Source organism: Bos taurus, chromosome 13 (assembly GCF_002263795.3).
Source record: "Bos taurus isolate L1 Dominette 01449 registration number 42190680 breed Hereford chromosome 13, ARS-UCD2.0, whole genome shotgun sequence".
In the NCBI taxonomy this organism is placed as follows: Eukaryota; Metazoa; Chordata; class Mammalia; order Artiodactyla; family Bovidae; genus Bos; species Bos taurus.
In genome coordinates this window covers 47,737,952-47,755,108 of record NC_037340.1, presented here as the reverse complement: position 1 = coordinate 47,755,108, position 17,157 = coordinate 47,737,952, and the positions used below count along the sequence as shown (strand labels likewise).

General features: G+C 36.6%; 1 protein-coding gene across 5 annotated transcripts in view; it reads left to right on the top strand.

Annotated features, from left to right (window-relative positions):
• Positions 1-17,157, top strand: part of GPCPD1 (glycerophosphocholine phosphodiesterase 1) — a 67,076-nt gene that overhangs the window by 29,324 nt on the left and 20,595 nt on the right. For all 5 annotated transcript variants that reach the window (XM_002692364.7, XM_010811560.4, XM_059892962.1 and 2 more), the window contains 5 exons: positions 6,174-6,405; positions 8,194-8,356; positions 8,861-8,993; positions 9,340-9,394; positions 13,613-13,705. In XM_002692364.7, coding sequence (XP_002692410.1) covers positions 6,174-6,405; positions 8,194-8,356; positions 8,861-8,993; positions 9,340-9,394; positions 13,613-13,705 — 676 coding nt within the window. The remainder of the gene's footprint in view (positions 1-6,173; positions 6,406-8,193; positions 8,357-8,860; positions 8,994-9,339; positions 9,395-13,612; positions 13,706-17,157) is intronic.

Genomic DNA, 17,157 nt, shown 5'->3' with positions numbered 1-17,157 from the left:
TTGTTACTTAAGTTATTTATTTTCACCATTGCTATAGATTTCCAATCCATCTGGTTATAGGCTTTGAGTGTATCAACTGAGGAAATAGCATACTTATATTCTAACAAACAACAGGGTCTTGTAAAAGTGAATTTGCTTCCTTGCATGAAGATTACTACAGTTAAATGTACTTACATTAGTCTTAGTCTCCAAATGTGAAATCAGAAAAATTTTTTTTTACCTTACGTAAGTGATTTCTAGGCTGACATGTCTTTGTAGTTCCTACCATTTGAAATTTCTTAGTGTAGCAATAAATATTTGTTTTAAAATTGATGTGATGAAATGATTTTGTGTTAAATGAGGGGAAAATGGCACAAACAGAAAGATGGTCATTGGAAATACACTTCAGTGTCCTAAATTTTCCTGTGTCTTAAAAACAAAAAATCTTTTCATTAAGGAAAGGTCACAGTTACCATAGCAGTTCCAGATTAGTGCAATTTTAATCTTAATTTAAGAAATAAATGTCAAGCTTTGTATAAATAAATAAATAGTAACAAACTTTTGTAATGTCACCATGTATATCTTTGAATGAACTGATTTCTTAGCAAAGCAGGCAGCCTTATCATTTGAATTTTTTTAACTTTGGGACCGAGAATTCTAAATATGCTATGTAATGCAGCTTTTTCTAACAAAATGTCAGGGACTGGGTCGAAAGGGCCATTTTCAGTAACTAAAGTAGTTAATAATAATAGTTAATATCTATTTTCATGATAAAATTAATAATGATGTTGCAGTTTGTAAATCCATAAATGCTTTACAGTAACTGCTGAAAATACTATATTACTAATCCTAGTCATAAAATACATATGGGAAAAGGTCGATGACACTTCTCAACCCTTTCCATTGGCCTGTTCTGAAAGTGAGTAAAGTGTGTTGGATGTACCTTGTCTCTGATCATTAGCTTTTTTAGGCCTCTGCTTTGCTTCTGAGAAACCTAGGTAATTGGACCACGTAGCTGATCTGCTCGGTCAGTTTGATTGCAAAGATTCTCTAACCAGATAGTCATAAATAATTAGATATTGTATTTACATGTTAAAAGAAGCAAATAAGTTGTGTTATAGCTGTAAAGTATCTTCGTTTTATGACTTTGAAATGATAATGGTAAGACTTCTCGTTTCCACTGTAAGGGATGTGGTTCCATCCTTGGTTGGTGAACTAAGATCCTGCATACTGCGGTGCAGCCAAAAAAATTAATAGATAATTAATTGTGTTCTGCTTGGATTGCTTATGCATACTGAGTCCTATGTTTTTCTTGTTTATATAGAAATTGAGTGTTTGTATATATTACTATGTTGCTTAGGCTTAAATTGTTACATTTTTATAACCATACTTATTTGACCACTATAAATTAACTGATTCCTACTGAAATAATTGTGCATAGCTAGTAATTGATGTTTGTTTTGACCATCTCTTTCCCCCGAATTCACAGTATTGATAGCTTAAGCCTTCATTTGCTAGAAAATAATTTATCTGCAAATTTATCATGACTATTTTAAAAGCTTAGCAACAAGTGTTTGCGTTTTAAATAAAACACTTAACATGATTTTTTATCTCCTTAACACCACATTTTATTTATTTATTTTTAAAGACAACATTTATTCATTGTCATGATCAGACTGTTACATGTAGCAATCAACAGCATGGGTGCAAAAAAAAGTCTACTTTAAAACTGTCCTAGAATGCTTTACACAGAACAAACTTGAATAACCTGTTACACAATTAGTCACAAATACAGTCCTCAAGTTTTTTACCCATACAGATGAGTATTGCCTAAAACATCTTTCTTCATAGTTGCTGGACCCTGCCACCACTGTGCTTGTCTGAGTTCACAAATCTGTTACAACCTGTCACTTCTCTGGCTCTCCTGCTAAGCTTTGTTTCCTGGCAGTAATTAAAACCTTCTGCCACTGCCATATCTACTGCTACTGCTGGAACCACCAGAGTCACCTTCCTTTTGTGGTTTAGCAAGGTATTGGCCTTCACTACCATATGAGCCAGAACTTCTCCCTCCAAAGTTTCATCCTTTCATGTCCAGAATTTGAAGATTGATGTTGTAATTGCCAAAATCATTGTAGCTTCTGCCACCTCCAAAATTGTTTCCATTATTATCAAATCCATAGCCATCCCCACTGCCACCATATCCACCACCACCAATGGCTATTACCAAAGCCACCTCGACCACCGAAGTTTACTCCACAACCAGAGTTGTCATCCTCACCACAACAACCTCCTTGATTACCACCAAAGTTTCCAGAAGTACTTCTGCCTCTTTGGTTAGATGAAGCAGTAGCTATCTCTTACTTAGATAGGGCTTTCTTACTTCACAGTTGTCGCCATTCACAATATGGTATTTCTGAATAGCAGTCTTATCTACAGAGTCATGGTCATCAGAGGTTACAAAAGCAAAGCCTCTCTTTTTGCTGCTGCCTCAGTGATTCATGATTTCAATCACTTCAGTTTTCCCATACTGTTCAAATTAATCTCTTAGGTGATGTTATTCAGTGTCTTCTTTAATGCTACCAACAAAAACCTTTTCACATTTAAGTGGGCAGTTTGAGCATCTTCTCTTGATACAACCCTCTTTGGTTCCACAACTCTTCCATCCACCTTGTGTGGTCTTGCATTCATGGCGAGATCTGCCACCTCCATTGTGACTTATGTGACAAACCCATGCCTCTAGAGTGCTTGATATTTGGACCCCTCATGACCACAGTGTGAGCATTCCCCAGTGCTCAGAATGGCTTCTCAGACTCTCCTCAGTTGTTGCAAAGCTCACTCCTGATGAAGAGCTTCTGCAGCTGTTCAGGCTCTTTGGGAGACTCTTTGACTTGGACTTGCCTTCAGCACTGCTTACTTAGTGATTTCCACAAGCCAAATGGAGTAATCTAACAAGCAAATCTCACCACCACATTTTACACACAAGTTTCTCTTTCACTTGATTCCACCAGAACTTGGAAAGCAGTGTTACTTTATGATAGACTATAACATTTATATATTCATTCCAATTCCAAAGAAAGGCAATGCCAAAGAATGTTCAAGTTACCACACAATTGTACTCATCTCACATGCTAGCAAGATAATGCTCAAAATTCTCCAAGCTAGTCTTCAACAGTACGTGAACCGTGAACTTCCAGATGTTCAAGCTGGATTAGAAAAGGCAGAGGAATCAGAGATCAAATTGCCAACATTTGTTGGATCATAGAAAAAGCAAGAGAGTTCCAGAAAAAAGGTCTACTTCTGCTTTATTGACTGTGCCAAAGCCTTTGACTGTGTGGATCACAACAAACTGTGGAAAATTCTGAAAGAGATGGGAATACCAGACCACCTTACCTGCCTCCTGTATGCAGGTCCTATATGCATACCTGTATCTGTATGCAAGTCAAGAAGCAACAGTTACAGGTAGATATGAAACAGACTGGTTCCAAATTGGGAAAGGAGTACGTCAAGGCTGTATATTGTCACCCTGCTTATTTAACCTATATGCAGAGTACATCATGTGAAATGCTGGGCTGGATGAAGCACAAGTTGGAATCAAGATTCCCAGGAGAAATATCAGTAACCTCAGATATGCAGACGACACCACCCTTCTGGCAGAAAGTGAAGAACAACTAAAGAGCCTCTTGATGAAAGTGAAAGAAGAGTGAAAAAGCTGCTTTAAAACTCAACATTCAGAAAACGAAAATCATGGCATCTGGTCCCACCACGTCATGGCAAGTAGTTGGAGAAACAATGGAAACAGTGAGAGACTTTATTTTTTTGCACTCCAAAATCATTGCAGATGGTGACTGCAGCCATTAAGTTAAAAGACGCTTACTCCTTGGAAGAAAAGCTATGACTAACCTAGACAGTGTATGAAAAAGCATAGGCATTACTTTGTCAACAAAGGACTGTCTAGTCAAAGCTATGGTTTTTCCAGTAACCATGTATGAATGTGAGAGTTGGACCATAGAGAAGGGTGAGCGCCAAAGAATTGATGCTTTTGAACTGTGGTGTTAGGAAGACTCTTGACTGCAAGGAGATCCAATCACTCAATCCTAAACGAAATCAGTCCAGAATATTCGTTGGAAGGACTGATACTGAAGCTGAATCTCCAATACTTTGGCCACCTGATACGAAGAACTGACTCCTTGGGAAAGACCCTGATGCTGGGAAAGATTGAAGGTGGGAGGAAAAGCGCATGACAGAGGATGAGATGGTTGCATGGCATCACCGACTCAATGGACATGAGTTTGAGCAAGCTCTGGGAGTTGGTGATGGACAAGGAAGCCTGGCGTGCTATAGTCATGGGGTTGCAAAGAGTCAGACACAACTGAGTGACTGAACTGAACTGATAACATTTATATAGCTATTTGAAGAAAACCTTTAATATAAATGAACTGAATTCTTTCATTGATCCCTTTAAACTTGGTTTTTTTTGGAGGTGGAAAGAGAGGTAGTTGCACATTGCTATTTGTACACAAGCTTTTTTTTTTTTGGCCACAGCATGCAGCATCCTAGTTCCTGACCAGGGATCAAACCCCTGTTGCCTATGTTGGGATCTTGGAGTCTTAACCACTGGACCACCAGGAAGTCCTGAGAATAGTCATATTTAATCTTCCATGCCTTCCTTGCCGATTCATTACAGTTCATTTGTGGTCGCTTTTTATATGTCCTGGTAGAGAATGTTTCTTCCTTCAGGCTCACCAGCAAAATCAGTTGTTCAGAGCTATTCCTAAGAGTTTGAAGAGAAGAAAGGATCTTTTTTGTTTGGATTATTAAAGTGGTGCTACTTTTGATTTCACAGTATGACTGTGATACATTATTACTGATTGAATAATCATGTCTCCTTTGGGATACCTTGGCATATGTGCCTGTAAGATAAGTCTGCACAGTTGTTGGAGGCAGCAGGCAGAGAGAATAGGCCTCACTAATGCAGTTCTATTACTTATATTATTAAGTGGATCTCATTTAAATCTAGAATGAAAAGCTTTCCTAGCTCAACTGTATTCTATACAGTAACATTACTCCTACATCATTGGTATTAAAGTTATATAATCTATGAAACTTGCAGTTGGTGCAAGAAATATTCTAGAATTGAGTTAACTTATTGGCATTACAAGTGTTCTCTGCAGCTGATTGCTTCTCACTGGGAGTAAATTAGTCTTTGTGACCCAGTGGCTTAGGTAACTTGTCTTTTGTTTTCATTGCTGTGGGAGTTAATAAGACTCTTGGTTTCTTGTTTTGTTCCTTTGTTTCATTAAAAAGTACATATATGTAAATACATAAAAGCCATGCATACTTGCAAATGTATATGCCATGCTTTTAATACCATTAATACCATAGTTTTCTTTAATAATCTGTTCACAAAGTACCTGGTCTCAGTGTAGTGAGGAGAAGTATGGGAAATTTAAAAATTTATGACCTCCAACTCTTAACAGGATTTATTTTTTAATGTTTATTTGGCTACATCGGGTTTTAGTTGCAACATTCAGGATCTCTGAATGTGGCATGTGGTCTTTTCTAGTTGAGACATGAGGGCTTTTCTCTAGTTGTGGTGCTCAGGTTCTAAGGCACATGGGCTCAGTAGTTGTGATGTGGGCTTAATTGCTCTGCAGCATGTGGGATCTTAGTTCTGCAACTAGGGATCCAGCCTACAACCCATGCATTGGAACACGGATTCTTAACAACTGGACCACTGGGGAAGTCCCTGTCTAACAGTCTTTTAATGCACACTAACAGAATATGGTTCAAAATTGTACTTGTTATATATATATATTTGTGAAACTTCTCATAAGAAATTGAGATAGCCAGTTATAAATGGATAATAGTAAATGCCTCTTTAGATTCATTTTAAAAAACTCAAAGAATTAATGAAAATAGCCTTATGCATAATGAGCATTTATCTTGTTTTAATGAAAATAGCCTTATGCATAATGAGCATTTATCTCGTTTTAATACTTGGCAAAAATGTGTGGAGATAAAAACACCACTATTTTATGAAATATAACTAATGCCATAACCTGTAGTATGTATAGTTCTTTTGTTATTTGAGGGTTTAGCATATAAAGGGAGCACTTTTAAATTTAGTGTTTAGGTAATATATATAATTTTCTTTCTTCACTTTTTGCATTTCATCATTTTTTCCTTTCATTTAGGGTAAAGCTGACATTAGAGGGTCTGGAGGAAGATGATGATGATAGAGTATCTCCCACTGTTCTTCACAAAATGTCAAATAGCCTGGAGATATCCTTAATAAGCGACAATGAATTCAAGTGTAGACATTCACAGCCGGAGTGTGGGTATGGCTTACAGCCTGACCGTTGGACAGAGTATAGTATACAGACAATGGAACCAGATAACCTAGAACTAATATTTGATTTTTTTGAGGTGAGTATATTTCACTGAAGAGGGTGAGAGACAATGTAGACATGAGCTTATTTTTACATATGTTTTGATTTTTATTGTAGTCTAATTTATGTAAACATATGATTCATACAACTTTTTAGATGTTTACTCCTCTGTACATGTTAGCAGATTTTAAAAACTTAGAGTTGGCAGACTCATTAACAATATAATTGAGAGTTTCAAAATTGCATTCAAATTATGACCAGATGTCTTGATGCCTGTGTGTATTTTAAACATAAATGAATGTGTCCAAAGCCTCTTTGAAGAATAGAGGCTGTTACTTGATAGGCAGACTGATGTAACTAGCATGATTGAGCCCTCTTCATGACTGAAGTTTTGTTTATTGAAGCATTTTATAAGAATCCATTGTAATAGTGAACTCATTTTTCCAACTTTACTTGATAGTATAAATATGTAAGAAAAGATAGTTGCTGTGAAAATTGTGCCAAGTTATTCAGACTCTGTGCTGCCAACTTTCTAGAGCTTCTTGTGATGCTTATCTTGGCTTTTGGGCTGTTCAGCTGCTCCTCACAAATAAAACTGGGTCCTCCCATAAGGTCCTGGCTCTTTGATACTTCCACTCATATTTACACTAGATTAGAGTTTGACTCTTTGAGGGTGGGGAATAAACCTTCCCCAGCAGTAGCACCTAGCCAGTGTTTCTGATATCAAAATTCAGGATGGATTAGAACCTGAGTAATTCTTATAGCTTTATAGTGTAAAGTTATCTTGCCTAATTAATAAGACCTATGAGACATTTATTATAAAAATATGAAGTTTTGGTTGAATGTTTCCTTGTTCTTTTAGTACCTACCTATTAATAATCTCTTGAACAGCCTGACTTCCCTTTCATTTGGTTAGCAGTTTTGGAAATACTAATTTATTCATAGACTAGGTGGATAAAACACACTATTTAATCTCAAGTATTCAGTGTCCTAGAGGTTACTATCTCTCTGTGTCATCTGTGTAGATGGCATTTGTAAAGAACAAAATATACATTAAAAGTGAAAGTCGCTCAGTCGTGTTCGACTCTTTGCGACCCCATGGACCTTGGGGAATTCTCCAGGCCAGAATAGTGGAGTAGGTAGCCTTTCCCTTCTCCAGGGGATCTTCCCAGCCCAGGGATCAAACCCAGGTCTCCCTCGTTGCAGGCAGATTCTTTACCAGCTGAGCCACAAGGAAAATAATTACAGGTATATCTTGGGCTTCCATAGTGCTCAGTGGTAACGAATCTGCTTGCCAAGAGATGCAGGTTCAATCCCTGGGTCAGAAAGATACCTGGGAGAAGGAAATGGCAACCCATTCTAGTATTCTTGCCAGAGAAATCCAATGGACAGAGGACCCTGGCGGGCTTTAGTCCATGGGTTTGCAAGAGTTGATCACAACTTAGCAACTAAACAACAACACGTATATCTTAGTCTTTGAATATAAAAGTACTTAGAAACATTCAGTCGATGCTTTATATTTGCATAATATATGTTAGAGGATCAGAAGTAACAATTAAAAGTAACAAGTAAAAAGTAAATCAACAGTAACGATTAATGAACATAAAATCTTACATATACTGTATATTAAATATCTTTGCATACTAAAAGAAAATGTTACTTGTTACAAGAAAGCTATCTAAATTACCTGAATATAAATTTGGTTGTATTTCTTATTGATTTTCTTCTATAGATTCCGAGTTGATTTTAAGGGTGTCTTTTTTGATCTTTTAATGGAGAATATTGAATTATAAGAATTTGGGTTATTCTTATCCTTATTTTTCAGGAAGATCTCAGTGAACATGTAGTTCAGGGTGATGCTTTTCCTGGACATGTGGGTACAGCATGTCTCTTATCGTCCACCATTGCAGAGAGTGGGAAGAGCGCTGGAATCCTTACTCTTCCCATCATGAGCAGAAATTCTAGGAAAACAATAGGCAAAGTGAGAGGTAAGCTTAGACAGGCATGGTGGCCCTTTACAAATAAGCAAAGGTTAAGTTAGGGTTCTAATTAGTTTCAAATTGTGCTTTTGAGAATGGTAAAGAATTAAATTAATAAGTTGTTTCAGAATATTAACAAATACATTCCCTGGTTGCTCACTGGTAAAGAATCTGTCTGCCAAGCAAGAGACATGAGTTTGATCCCTGGGTTGAGAAGATCCCCTGGAGAAGGGATTGTCAACACACTGTAGTATTCTTGCTGGGAAATCCCATTTACAGAGGACCCTGGGGGGGGGGTGGTGACGGTCCGTGGGGTCGCAAAAGAGTTGGACGTGACTTAGTGACTGAACAACAGCAATTTTCTGGAAGCTTTACTTTGAATGGGCATTGACTTGATTTCTTTCTGTTTGATCAACTGATAAAGCTGGTTTGAGTGGTGTTTAGGTGTAATTGAGTTCATCGTAGCCTTTTAATTGTCTTTCTTTTTCCCTTCCCCCTTTTTTCCTATGAAAGTTGACTATATAATTATTAAGCCGTTACCAGGATACAGTTGTGACATGAAATCTTCATTTTCCAAGTATTGGAAACCAAGAATACCATTGGATGTTGGACATCGAGGTGCAGGGAATTCTACAACAACTGCTCAGTAGGTTGAATATTTGAGTAGTACTAGCATTTGGTACCTTATGTTTGATGATAAAGTTTAACCAACTAAAGGTCAAAGGATCCTTTTAATTATTACCCTGGATTTAAATGTGATTTGGTAATTGGGCTTTAAATTGCTTGTAAATACCTATGATTATTAGAGCTTGATTTAAGGAGTGCACACACCAACCAAGTAATGGTCAGTCTTATTTTGGGGATGGTAAAGTTAGCCTCAAAATAGAGAATAAATACTGTGTCCATTATGGAAAATATAGTTGACTTATTTACTAAATTTATCTTTTCTTTATTAATGATAACTATATTTCTGTATATTTATTTTCTTTCAGGCTTGCTAAAGTTCAAGAAAATACTATTGCTTCTTTAAGAAATGCTGCTAGTCATGTAAGTGAACCTCTCTTTAAACAACTTTGGACTAGTGGTCCACAGGTAGAAAAGTAGAGAGTTGTACGTTGGGGCAGCCTCCTTCATTCTGCATTAATAGGGTAAAAGGGAGACTATTTCTGCTTTTTCTAAATATATTTCTAAGTGAAGATAAAATATTTCTAGGCATTTTAATTTCAGTTCCATGGTACGGATTGGAATTAAAGCAATGGAATCCTAAGCATTCTCTTAAAAGTTAATTAGGTGATTTGTAGTATGGTTGATGTATATTAAATAAATTACAGGTACACAGTATAATGATTCACAATTTTTAAAGATTATGCTCCATTTATAGTTATTGTAAAATGTTTACTATATTCCCTGTGTTATATCCTTATAGCTTATTTTAAACCTAATAGTTTGTACCACTTAATCCCCTATGCCTTTATTGCCCCTCCTGCCTTCCCTCTCTCCACTGGTAACCACTGTTCCATGCAAGTGATGTCATATAGTATAGTCTTTCTCTATCTGACTTAGTTCACTTAGCATAATACCTTCCAAGTCCATCCATGTTGTTACAGATAACAAAACTTCACTCTCTTTTATGGCTGAGCAGTACACACAGCTGAGCTGTGTGAGTGTGTGTGTACATACATACACCACATCTTTATCCATTCAGTTCGGTTTCTTTATATCTTGGCAGTTGTAAATAATGCTACTATGAACATTGAAGAGCATATATGTTTTCAGATTAGTATTTTTCAGCTATATATCTAGGAATGGAATTGGTGGGTCATATAGTAGTTCTCTTTTTAGCTTTTTGAAAAACCTTCATAACTGTTTTTCACAGTGTCAATAACAGTTTACATTCCCACCAGCAGTGTAGGAGGGCTCCTTTTACATGCTTGCCAGCATTTATCTGTTCTTTATGATGATAGCCATTCCTTTGATGATAGTGAGGTGATAACTCATTGTGGTTTTCTTGTTTTATATTTCTTTCTGGCTGTCCTTGGGTCTTTGTTGCTCTGCAAGGGCTTCTCTAGTTGTGGCAAGTGGTAGCTACTCTTACTGCAGAGCAGGAGCTCTTAAGGCCTGCGAGTGTCAGTAGTTGTGGCACAAAGGCTTGGTAGTTGTGGTGCACAGGCTTATTTGTCTCACAGACTAGAGTTTGATCCTGTGTCCCATGCATTGGTAGGTGGATTCTTAACCGTTGGACCACCAGGGAAGTCCAGTTCTTTGTGGTTTTGATTTGCATTTCCCTCATGCTGAGCGTTATAACATTTCCTGTATCTGTTGGTCATCTGCATTTCCTTTGGAAAAATGTTTATTCAGTTCTTCTAACATTTTAAATAACTGGATAGTTTTGGGGGTTTTTTTGATGCTGAGTTGTAAATTTTTATGTTAGATATTAACTCCTTATTAGTATCTCTTGGAAATATTTCCTCCTATTCAGTAGCTTGTCTTTTTGTTTCATTGATGGTTTGCTTTTGCTGTGCGAAGGTTTTTGAGTTTAATTAGGTCCCATTTGTTTATTTTTTAAGCATCCCCCCCCTTTTTTTGAGATAATGTTTTAAGTGTTTGACGCATGCAAAAATGCTCCCCATGAAACATTGCATTTCATCAAATGAATTACTCACTTTGAACTATTCACTTTTTAATGCTCATTAAAAATGAGCTCATTAATGCTCATTAATTGAACTACTCACTTTTTAATGTTCATTTAGATACTCACTTTGTAAATAATGTTTACAGAAGGATTTGATAGTGATTTTATGTAACACTTGGGCTTCCCTGGTGGAATCTGCCTGGAATGCAGGAGACCCAGGTTCAATCCCTGGGTCGAGAAGATCCCCTGGAGAAGAGAATGGCAACCCACTCCCAGTATTCTTGCCTGGTTAATTCTGTGGAGAGAGAAGCCTGGTGGGGGTTGCAAAGAAAAACACTTAGTATGTCAGTTTGCCTCCTGTATACCAACCTGATTATGTTGAATTTCTTAACTTTTTATAGTACTCTGTGTGCATGTGTGTGCATAAAACTCCTTATATATATTATATATATATATATAAAACTCCATTTATATATATATATATATATACATACTGCATACCATCCTGATTCTAACCTGATTATGCTAAATTTCTTAACTCCTTTTATATCGTTATTCAGTTAGTGGTTTGGTTTTTTTTTAGCTTTTAGGTTTTTTAGTACCTGAAGTTTTACATTTTAAATCAAGAGCCTGTGTGTTTCCTCCTCCCTCACCTTCTACTGTACCTCAAGTTAAGCCTCATGTTCTGAAGTTAAACTAAGGGGAAAACTGAGAAACTCTAATTATATTTCATTTTTTCCCATTGTCCTCCACATACATGCCTTAAGTTTTGCCTTTTTAAAAATAGTTAAGTAAATAAACTTGATTTGTTAGATTTTAATTTTATCACTTATATGAAGCAAACAACTATTCTAAGATGTACTTTTCCCATATTTTAACATCTCTAAAATTGGGATAGGATTTACAACTGTCTTAACTTGTCATGGTTTGATTGGCATTGTTTTTTCTCCCTCTTAGTGGTGTTTAAAATAATGATGCATTTTGTATTTCTTGACATCTTAGATTGATTGTCATAATTATTTTAATGTTTAAAAATGTTTAGTTGATAATTTTGTGTTGAAAGGATGTTAAATATACAAGTATGCTGTGCTACATGTAGGTCATTATTTGTAACCAGTTTCAGTTCCTTATAGTTAAGTAATCTAAACATGGTTTTATTAGCTGTGAACACATGAAGATCCCTAATAAAGAGCTTTCAGGGTGTCTGCTTTTTGAGGGAAGATTCCATTGAGCCTTTTTCTGTTGAAACCCTTTTTACTCTCGGGGATCACTTTATAGAATGTCTTATGTTAGTTATGAAAGACTGGTTTGGTTTCATGTTAAAGACATCCTTGAAGAGTTTTCGGTTATTATTGGCTTATTTCTTAAAACTTGCTCACACATGAATTTTTTTTTTTCTTTTTAATTTTTGGCCATGCTACACTGCATGTGGTAGCTTAGTTTCTTGACTAGGGCTTGAACCCAGGCCCCCTGCAGTGAAATATGGAGTCTTAATAACTGGACCACCAGGAAAGTCCCTCACACATGAATTTTGAGATCAGATTTTATCCCTTAGTAAATTTATCTTCCTAAAGGATGGTGATTATGTAAAATTAAACTTTAAAACTGGGAAGCTATACTTTATTATTGTTTTAACTCTTTAGGGTGTATAGGGTTTTTTTTCCCTCTTTGACAAAAATGATTTGTGTTATTTTCTTGTTGACCGTGGAAGCAGCTAAGCTTATTTCCTGCTTCAGAAGTTACAGAGGAAGCAGACTCCTTTGGTTCTAGGCTATGATCTATATGTACTGACAACTTACGCGTCTTTCTTGAGTAAAGCTAGGGTAAGGGATGGAAACATGTCCATCCATTCTTACACAGCACTTCTCTGGGCCATAGACACTGTCAGACCTTGTATCCTTTGATCCCAGCTGGTTTTCTTATAGTGAATTTACAAATATGAATGTCAATTTATGTTTTTAGCCTTTATTTGGATTAATTCATAAGTCATGATGGATCTGACTTAAGTCTAATTGGTGTATATATTTCTTCTGTTTAGGCTTCTATTAGGAAATTTGGTGTATGCATCATTCTTGTTATCCATTTCTGTTTTCTCTTTTCAGCAGAAGTTGTCATTTCCTTTTTAATCTGATTATTGAGATTTTATTAAGAAAGGCTATAAAGTGTGTTGTTGAAGTGCACCAAGTAGCAGAGCTAAGAGATTGCAGCTTTTCCTATTCCCACCTCACCTTTGAGGTTTGACTGTCGAACTGAGGTGTGCAGGGGTCAACAAGATGGGAGGTAGCCATGCCCCAGACTCCTTGTAGGCTCCATTTCTGCTAATAGCAGGAGCAGAGGTGACATTGCTGGAGGCTGTCCACTGCCACAGAAAGGCCCTGGAGTGTGTGAGTGGGATCAGTACCCAATTTTTTTGCCAGGAAAAATTGTTGTGCTGTTACAAAAAAGAAGTTACAATTGTTTTAAAAGATTACCTTTTAGAAAAAGCTTGAAGTATAGCATTAAATAATTCATGAGGAAGTTTTTGTGTGTATAGGTCTATACTTTTACAGTGAACAATAAATTTGTTATGTTCTTAGAGTTTTAGATGTATTGTGGGCTGGATAATATTTTTCAATTTTTTTTTTCCCTCTCAGGGTGCAGCCTTTGTAGAATTTGATGTACATCTTTCAAAAGATTTTGTGCCTGTGGTGTATCATGATCTGACTTGTTGTTTGACTATGAAAAAGGTATGTAGAAATTCCTTTAATTCTTAGACAAAAGTCTAAAAATTAGCAAGTTTTATATACACATGCCATTATACATAAGAGACTTGAGCATCTGTAGATTTGGTACCCATGAGGGGTCCTGGAACCAGTCCCCAGCAGATGCTGATATATCTGTGCTCAGTTGCTTTAGTCGTGTCTGACTCTTGACAACCCTGTGGACTGTAGCCTGCCAGACTTCTCTGTCAGTGGGATTCTCCAGGCAAGAATACTGGACTGGGTGGCCATGCCCTCCTCCAGGGGATCTTCCTGACCCAGGAATGGAACCCACGTCTCCTGGCATTTTCTTTAAAACTGTGATGGATATCGTTTTCAGTTGAGTTGATCTGAAGTTAAGACTGAGAAAACTGGAGACTACATGGAAAAGAATGAAGTTAGAACATTCTCTAACACCATATAGAAGAATAAACTCAGGGCTTCCCTGTGACTCAGTGGTGAAGAATCCATCTGCCAGTGTGGGAGACACAGGTTTGATCCCTGATCCAGAAAGATCCCACTTGCTGTGGAGCAGTTAAGCCCATGTGCTACCAACTATTGAGCCTGTGCTCTAGAGCCTGGAAGCCACAACTACTGAACTGAAGTCTTCGTCCCCTTGATTCACACTCTGCATCAAGAGAAGCCGTCTTTAACCACAACTAGAGAAAAGCCCATGCAGCAACAAAGACCCAATACAGCCCCAAATAAATGAAATTATTAAAAAAAAAAAACCCTCAAAGTGCATTAAAAACCTAAATGTAAGACCGGACAGTATAAAGTTTAGAGGGAACAGGCAGAATACTCTTTGATATAAATTGCAGCAATATTTTCTTGCATCTGTCTCCTAGAGTAATGCAAATAAAAAACAAAGGGGATCTAATTAAACTCTGAAGCTTTTGCATAGCAAAGAAAACAACCTACTGACTGGGAGAAAATATTTGCAAATGATGCTACTGACAATGGATTAATTTCTAAAATATACAAACAGCTTCTATAATTCAATAAATGGGCTGAAGACCTGAATATACATTTCTCCAAAGAAGACATACAGGTGGCTAATGGGCACATGAAAAGATACTCAGTGTTACTGTTAGAAAAATGCAGATCCAAGCTATAGTGAGGTACCACCTCTTACTGCTCAGAATGGCCATTATCAGAAAGTTGAAAAATAATAAATGCTGGAGAGAAGGTATGGAGAAAAAGGAACCCTCCTGCACTGTTGGTAGAAATAAATTGGTGCAGCCACAATGGAGAACAGTATGGAGATTCCTCAAAAAGCAAAGTAAGTCTATATGATCCTGCAATACCACTCATGGGATTTCCAGAGAAAATTATAATTTGAAAAAATACATGCACCTTAATGTTCACTGGAGCACTATTTAGAGTATCTCACACATGGCAGCATCCTGAATGTCCATCTAGAGATGAATGTGTTAAGATATATACATGTACAATGGAATACTACTCAGCCATAAAAAAGAATAAAATAATGGCACTTAGAGTGACATGAATGGACCTAGAGATTATCATACTAAGTGAAGTCAGAAAATGAAAGACAAACACCATATGATATTACTTATGTGGAATCTAAAATATAATACAAATGAACTTACAAAATAGAGACTTAGAGAACAAAATTATGGTTACCAAAGGGGGAGAGGGATTGTTTCATATAAATTTGGAGTTTGAGATTAGCAGATACAAACTGCAATATATAAAAGAGATAACATGATCCTATTGTATATCACAGGGAACAGTATCTTAATTCAATATCTTATAATAACCTGTAATGGAAGACTAGATATATCTATTTATTTATATATATATATATGTTTGTGTAACTGAATCACTCTGCTGTACACCTGAAACTGATACAACATTGTAGATTAACTAACATGTACCAGACGCTGCATAATGTAGTGTAAATCTGTGACAAGGCACCTGACTCTGCCTGTTGGTGGATTCTATTATAATCAGTCATATGGGTTTGGATTATTTTCATTTATAGAAAAGGATCCTTTCCTTTTTGTGAAATGGTGTTAGGAGAAGGAAGGAGATGCACTTATTTATTTATTTAAATCATTTGCGGGGTGGGGGCGGGCCACCATGCTGCATGGCTTGGGGACTCTTGCTTCCCTGACTAAGGATTGAACCCAGTCCCTCAGCAGTGAGAGTGCTGAGTACTAACCACTGGATCGCCAGGGAATTCCCAAGATGCACCTATTAAGATGAAAGATGTAGAATTAGACTTGGGACAGGTTGTTTGTGCTGTGGGGGAGATGTTAATGCAAAGTGAAACAAAAATGGATGGAATGGTAAAGGAACTCACTAACCAAGATTGAGATTAGTGACTCTAGCTATAATTAGTGACTCTGGGGGTTAATTGAAGAGTGTAACTGACCCCTCCTTTGTGTCAGACTTTGATTATCTTTGATTGAACCTGATTGAGTTAATTGCAGAATGAAAACAATGAATTATTTAATTTTTTTACTATTCATTTGTAAGTTGGTATTTTCCTTATAAAACCAATTTATGTTCATTTATTTTTATATACCAGTATTTTTTATATACCACTATACTTTTATATACCAGTATTTTTTATACCAGTAGTTCAGAAGATTATGAAATGGATCTTCAGCGGGTCCAGTGGTTAAGAATTTCTGCCTGCCAATGCAGGGGATTAGTGTTCAATCCCTGGTTCCGTATGCTCTGGGGCAACTAAACCCACTTGCCACAGCTACTGAGCCCACTGGCTACAACTATGAAGCCTGTGCTCCCAGAGCCTGTGCTCTGCCATGAGAGAAGCCACAGCAGTGAGAAGCATGAGCATCGCAAGAAAGCCTGCACTCCCCACAACTAGATAAAGCCTGGGCATAGCAGTGAGGACCCAGTGCAGCCAAAATTAATAAACAAATAAATAAAATTTTAAAAAGTAAAAAGATTATGAAATGAAACGTAAATCTTCCTTTTTCTCCTTGGTCGTACTCTCTACTAGTAGTTTCTTGTGTATCCTTCTAGAAAAACTTAAATAATCTCATACTGTATGTACTTGGTGTGAAGATGAATAGACATACACTGAATTTTAATTTGTTTGTTGGATTGATGATTTACTGGTGGTGCATTAACTCGCTTCCTTAAGATAGAAGTGCCTGAATAGTGTGACTTTTGATTTATTAAAATCTAATAAAACAGATTTGCTTATTGTGAAAGCATCTATAATACAGTTCTTATTAAATATTACTACTTAGAGGTAATCAATTTTTTCATGACAGTTGATTTCTGTGGTTGTTTTTAACCAAAATTCAGTTTAAAAGATTTTGAAATGTTTAGAAACTTGACAGAAACTACTCCATACTTGGATCGTGCTTGCCTGTTGATTTCCTAGTCATGTAGCATGAATATATGTCAAATAAATGTATACAGCCTGGCAGGAAACAGGA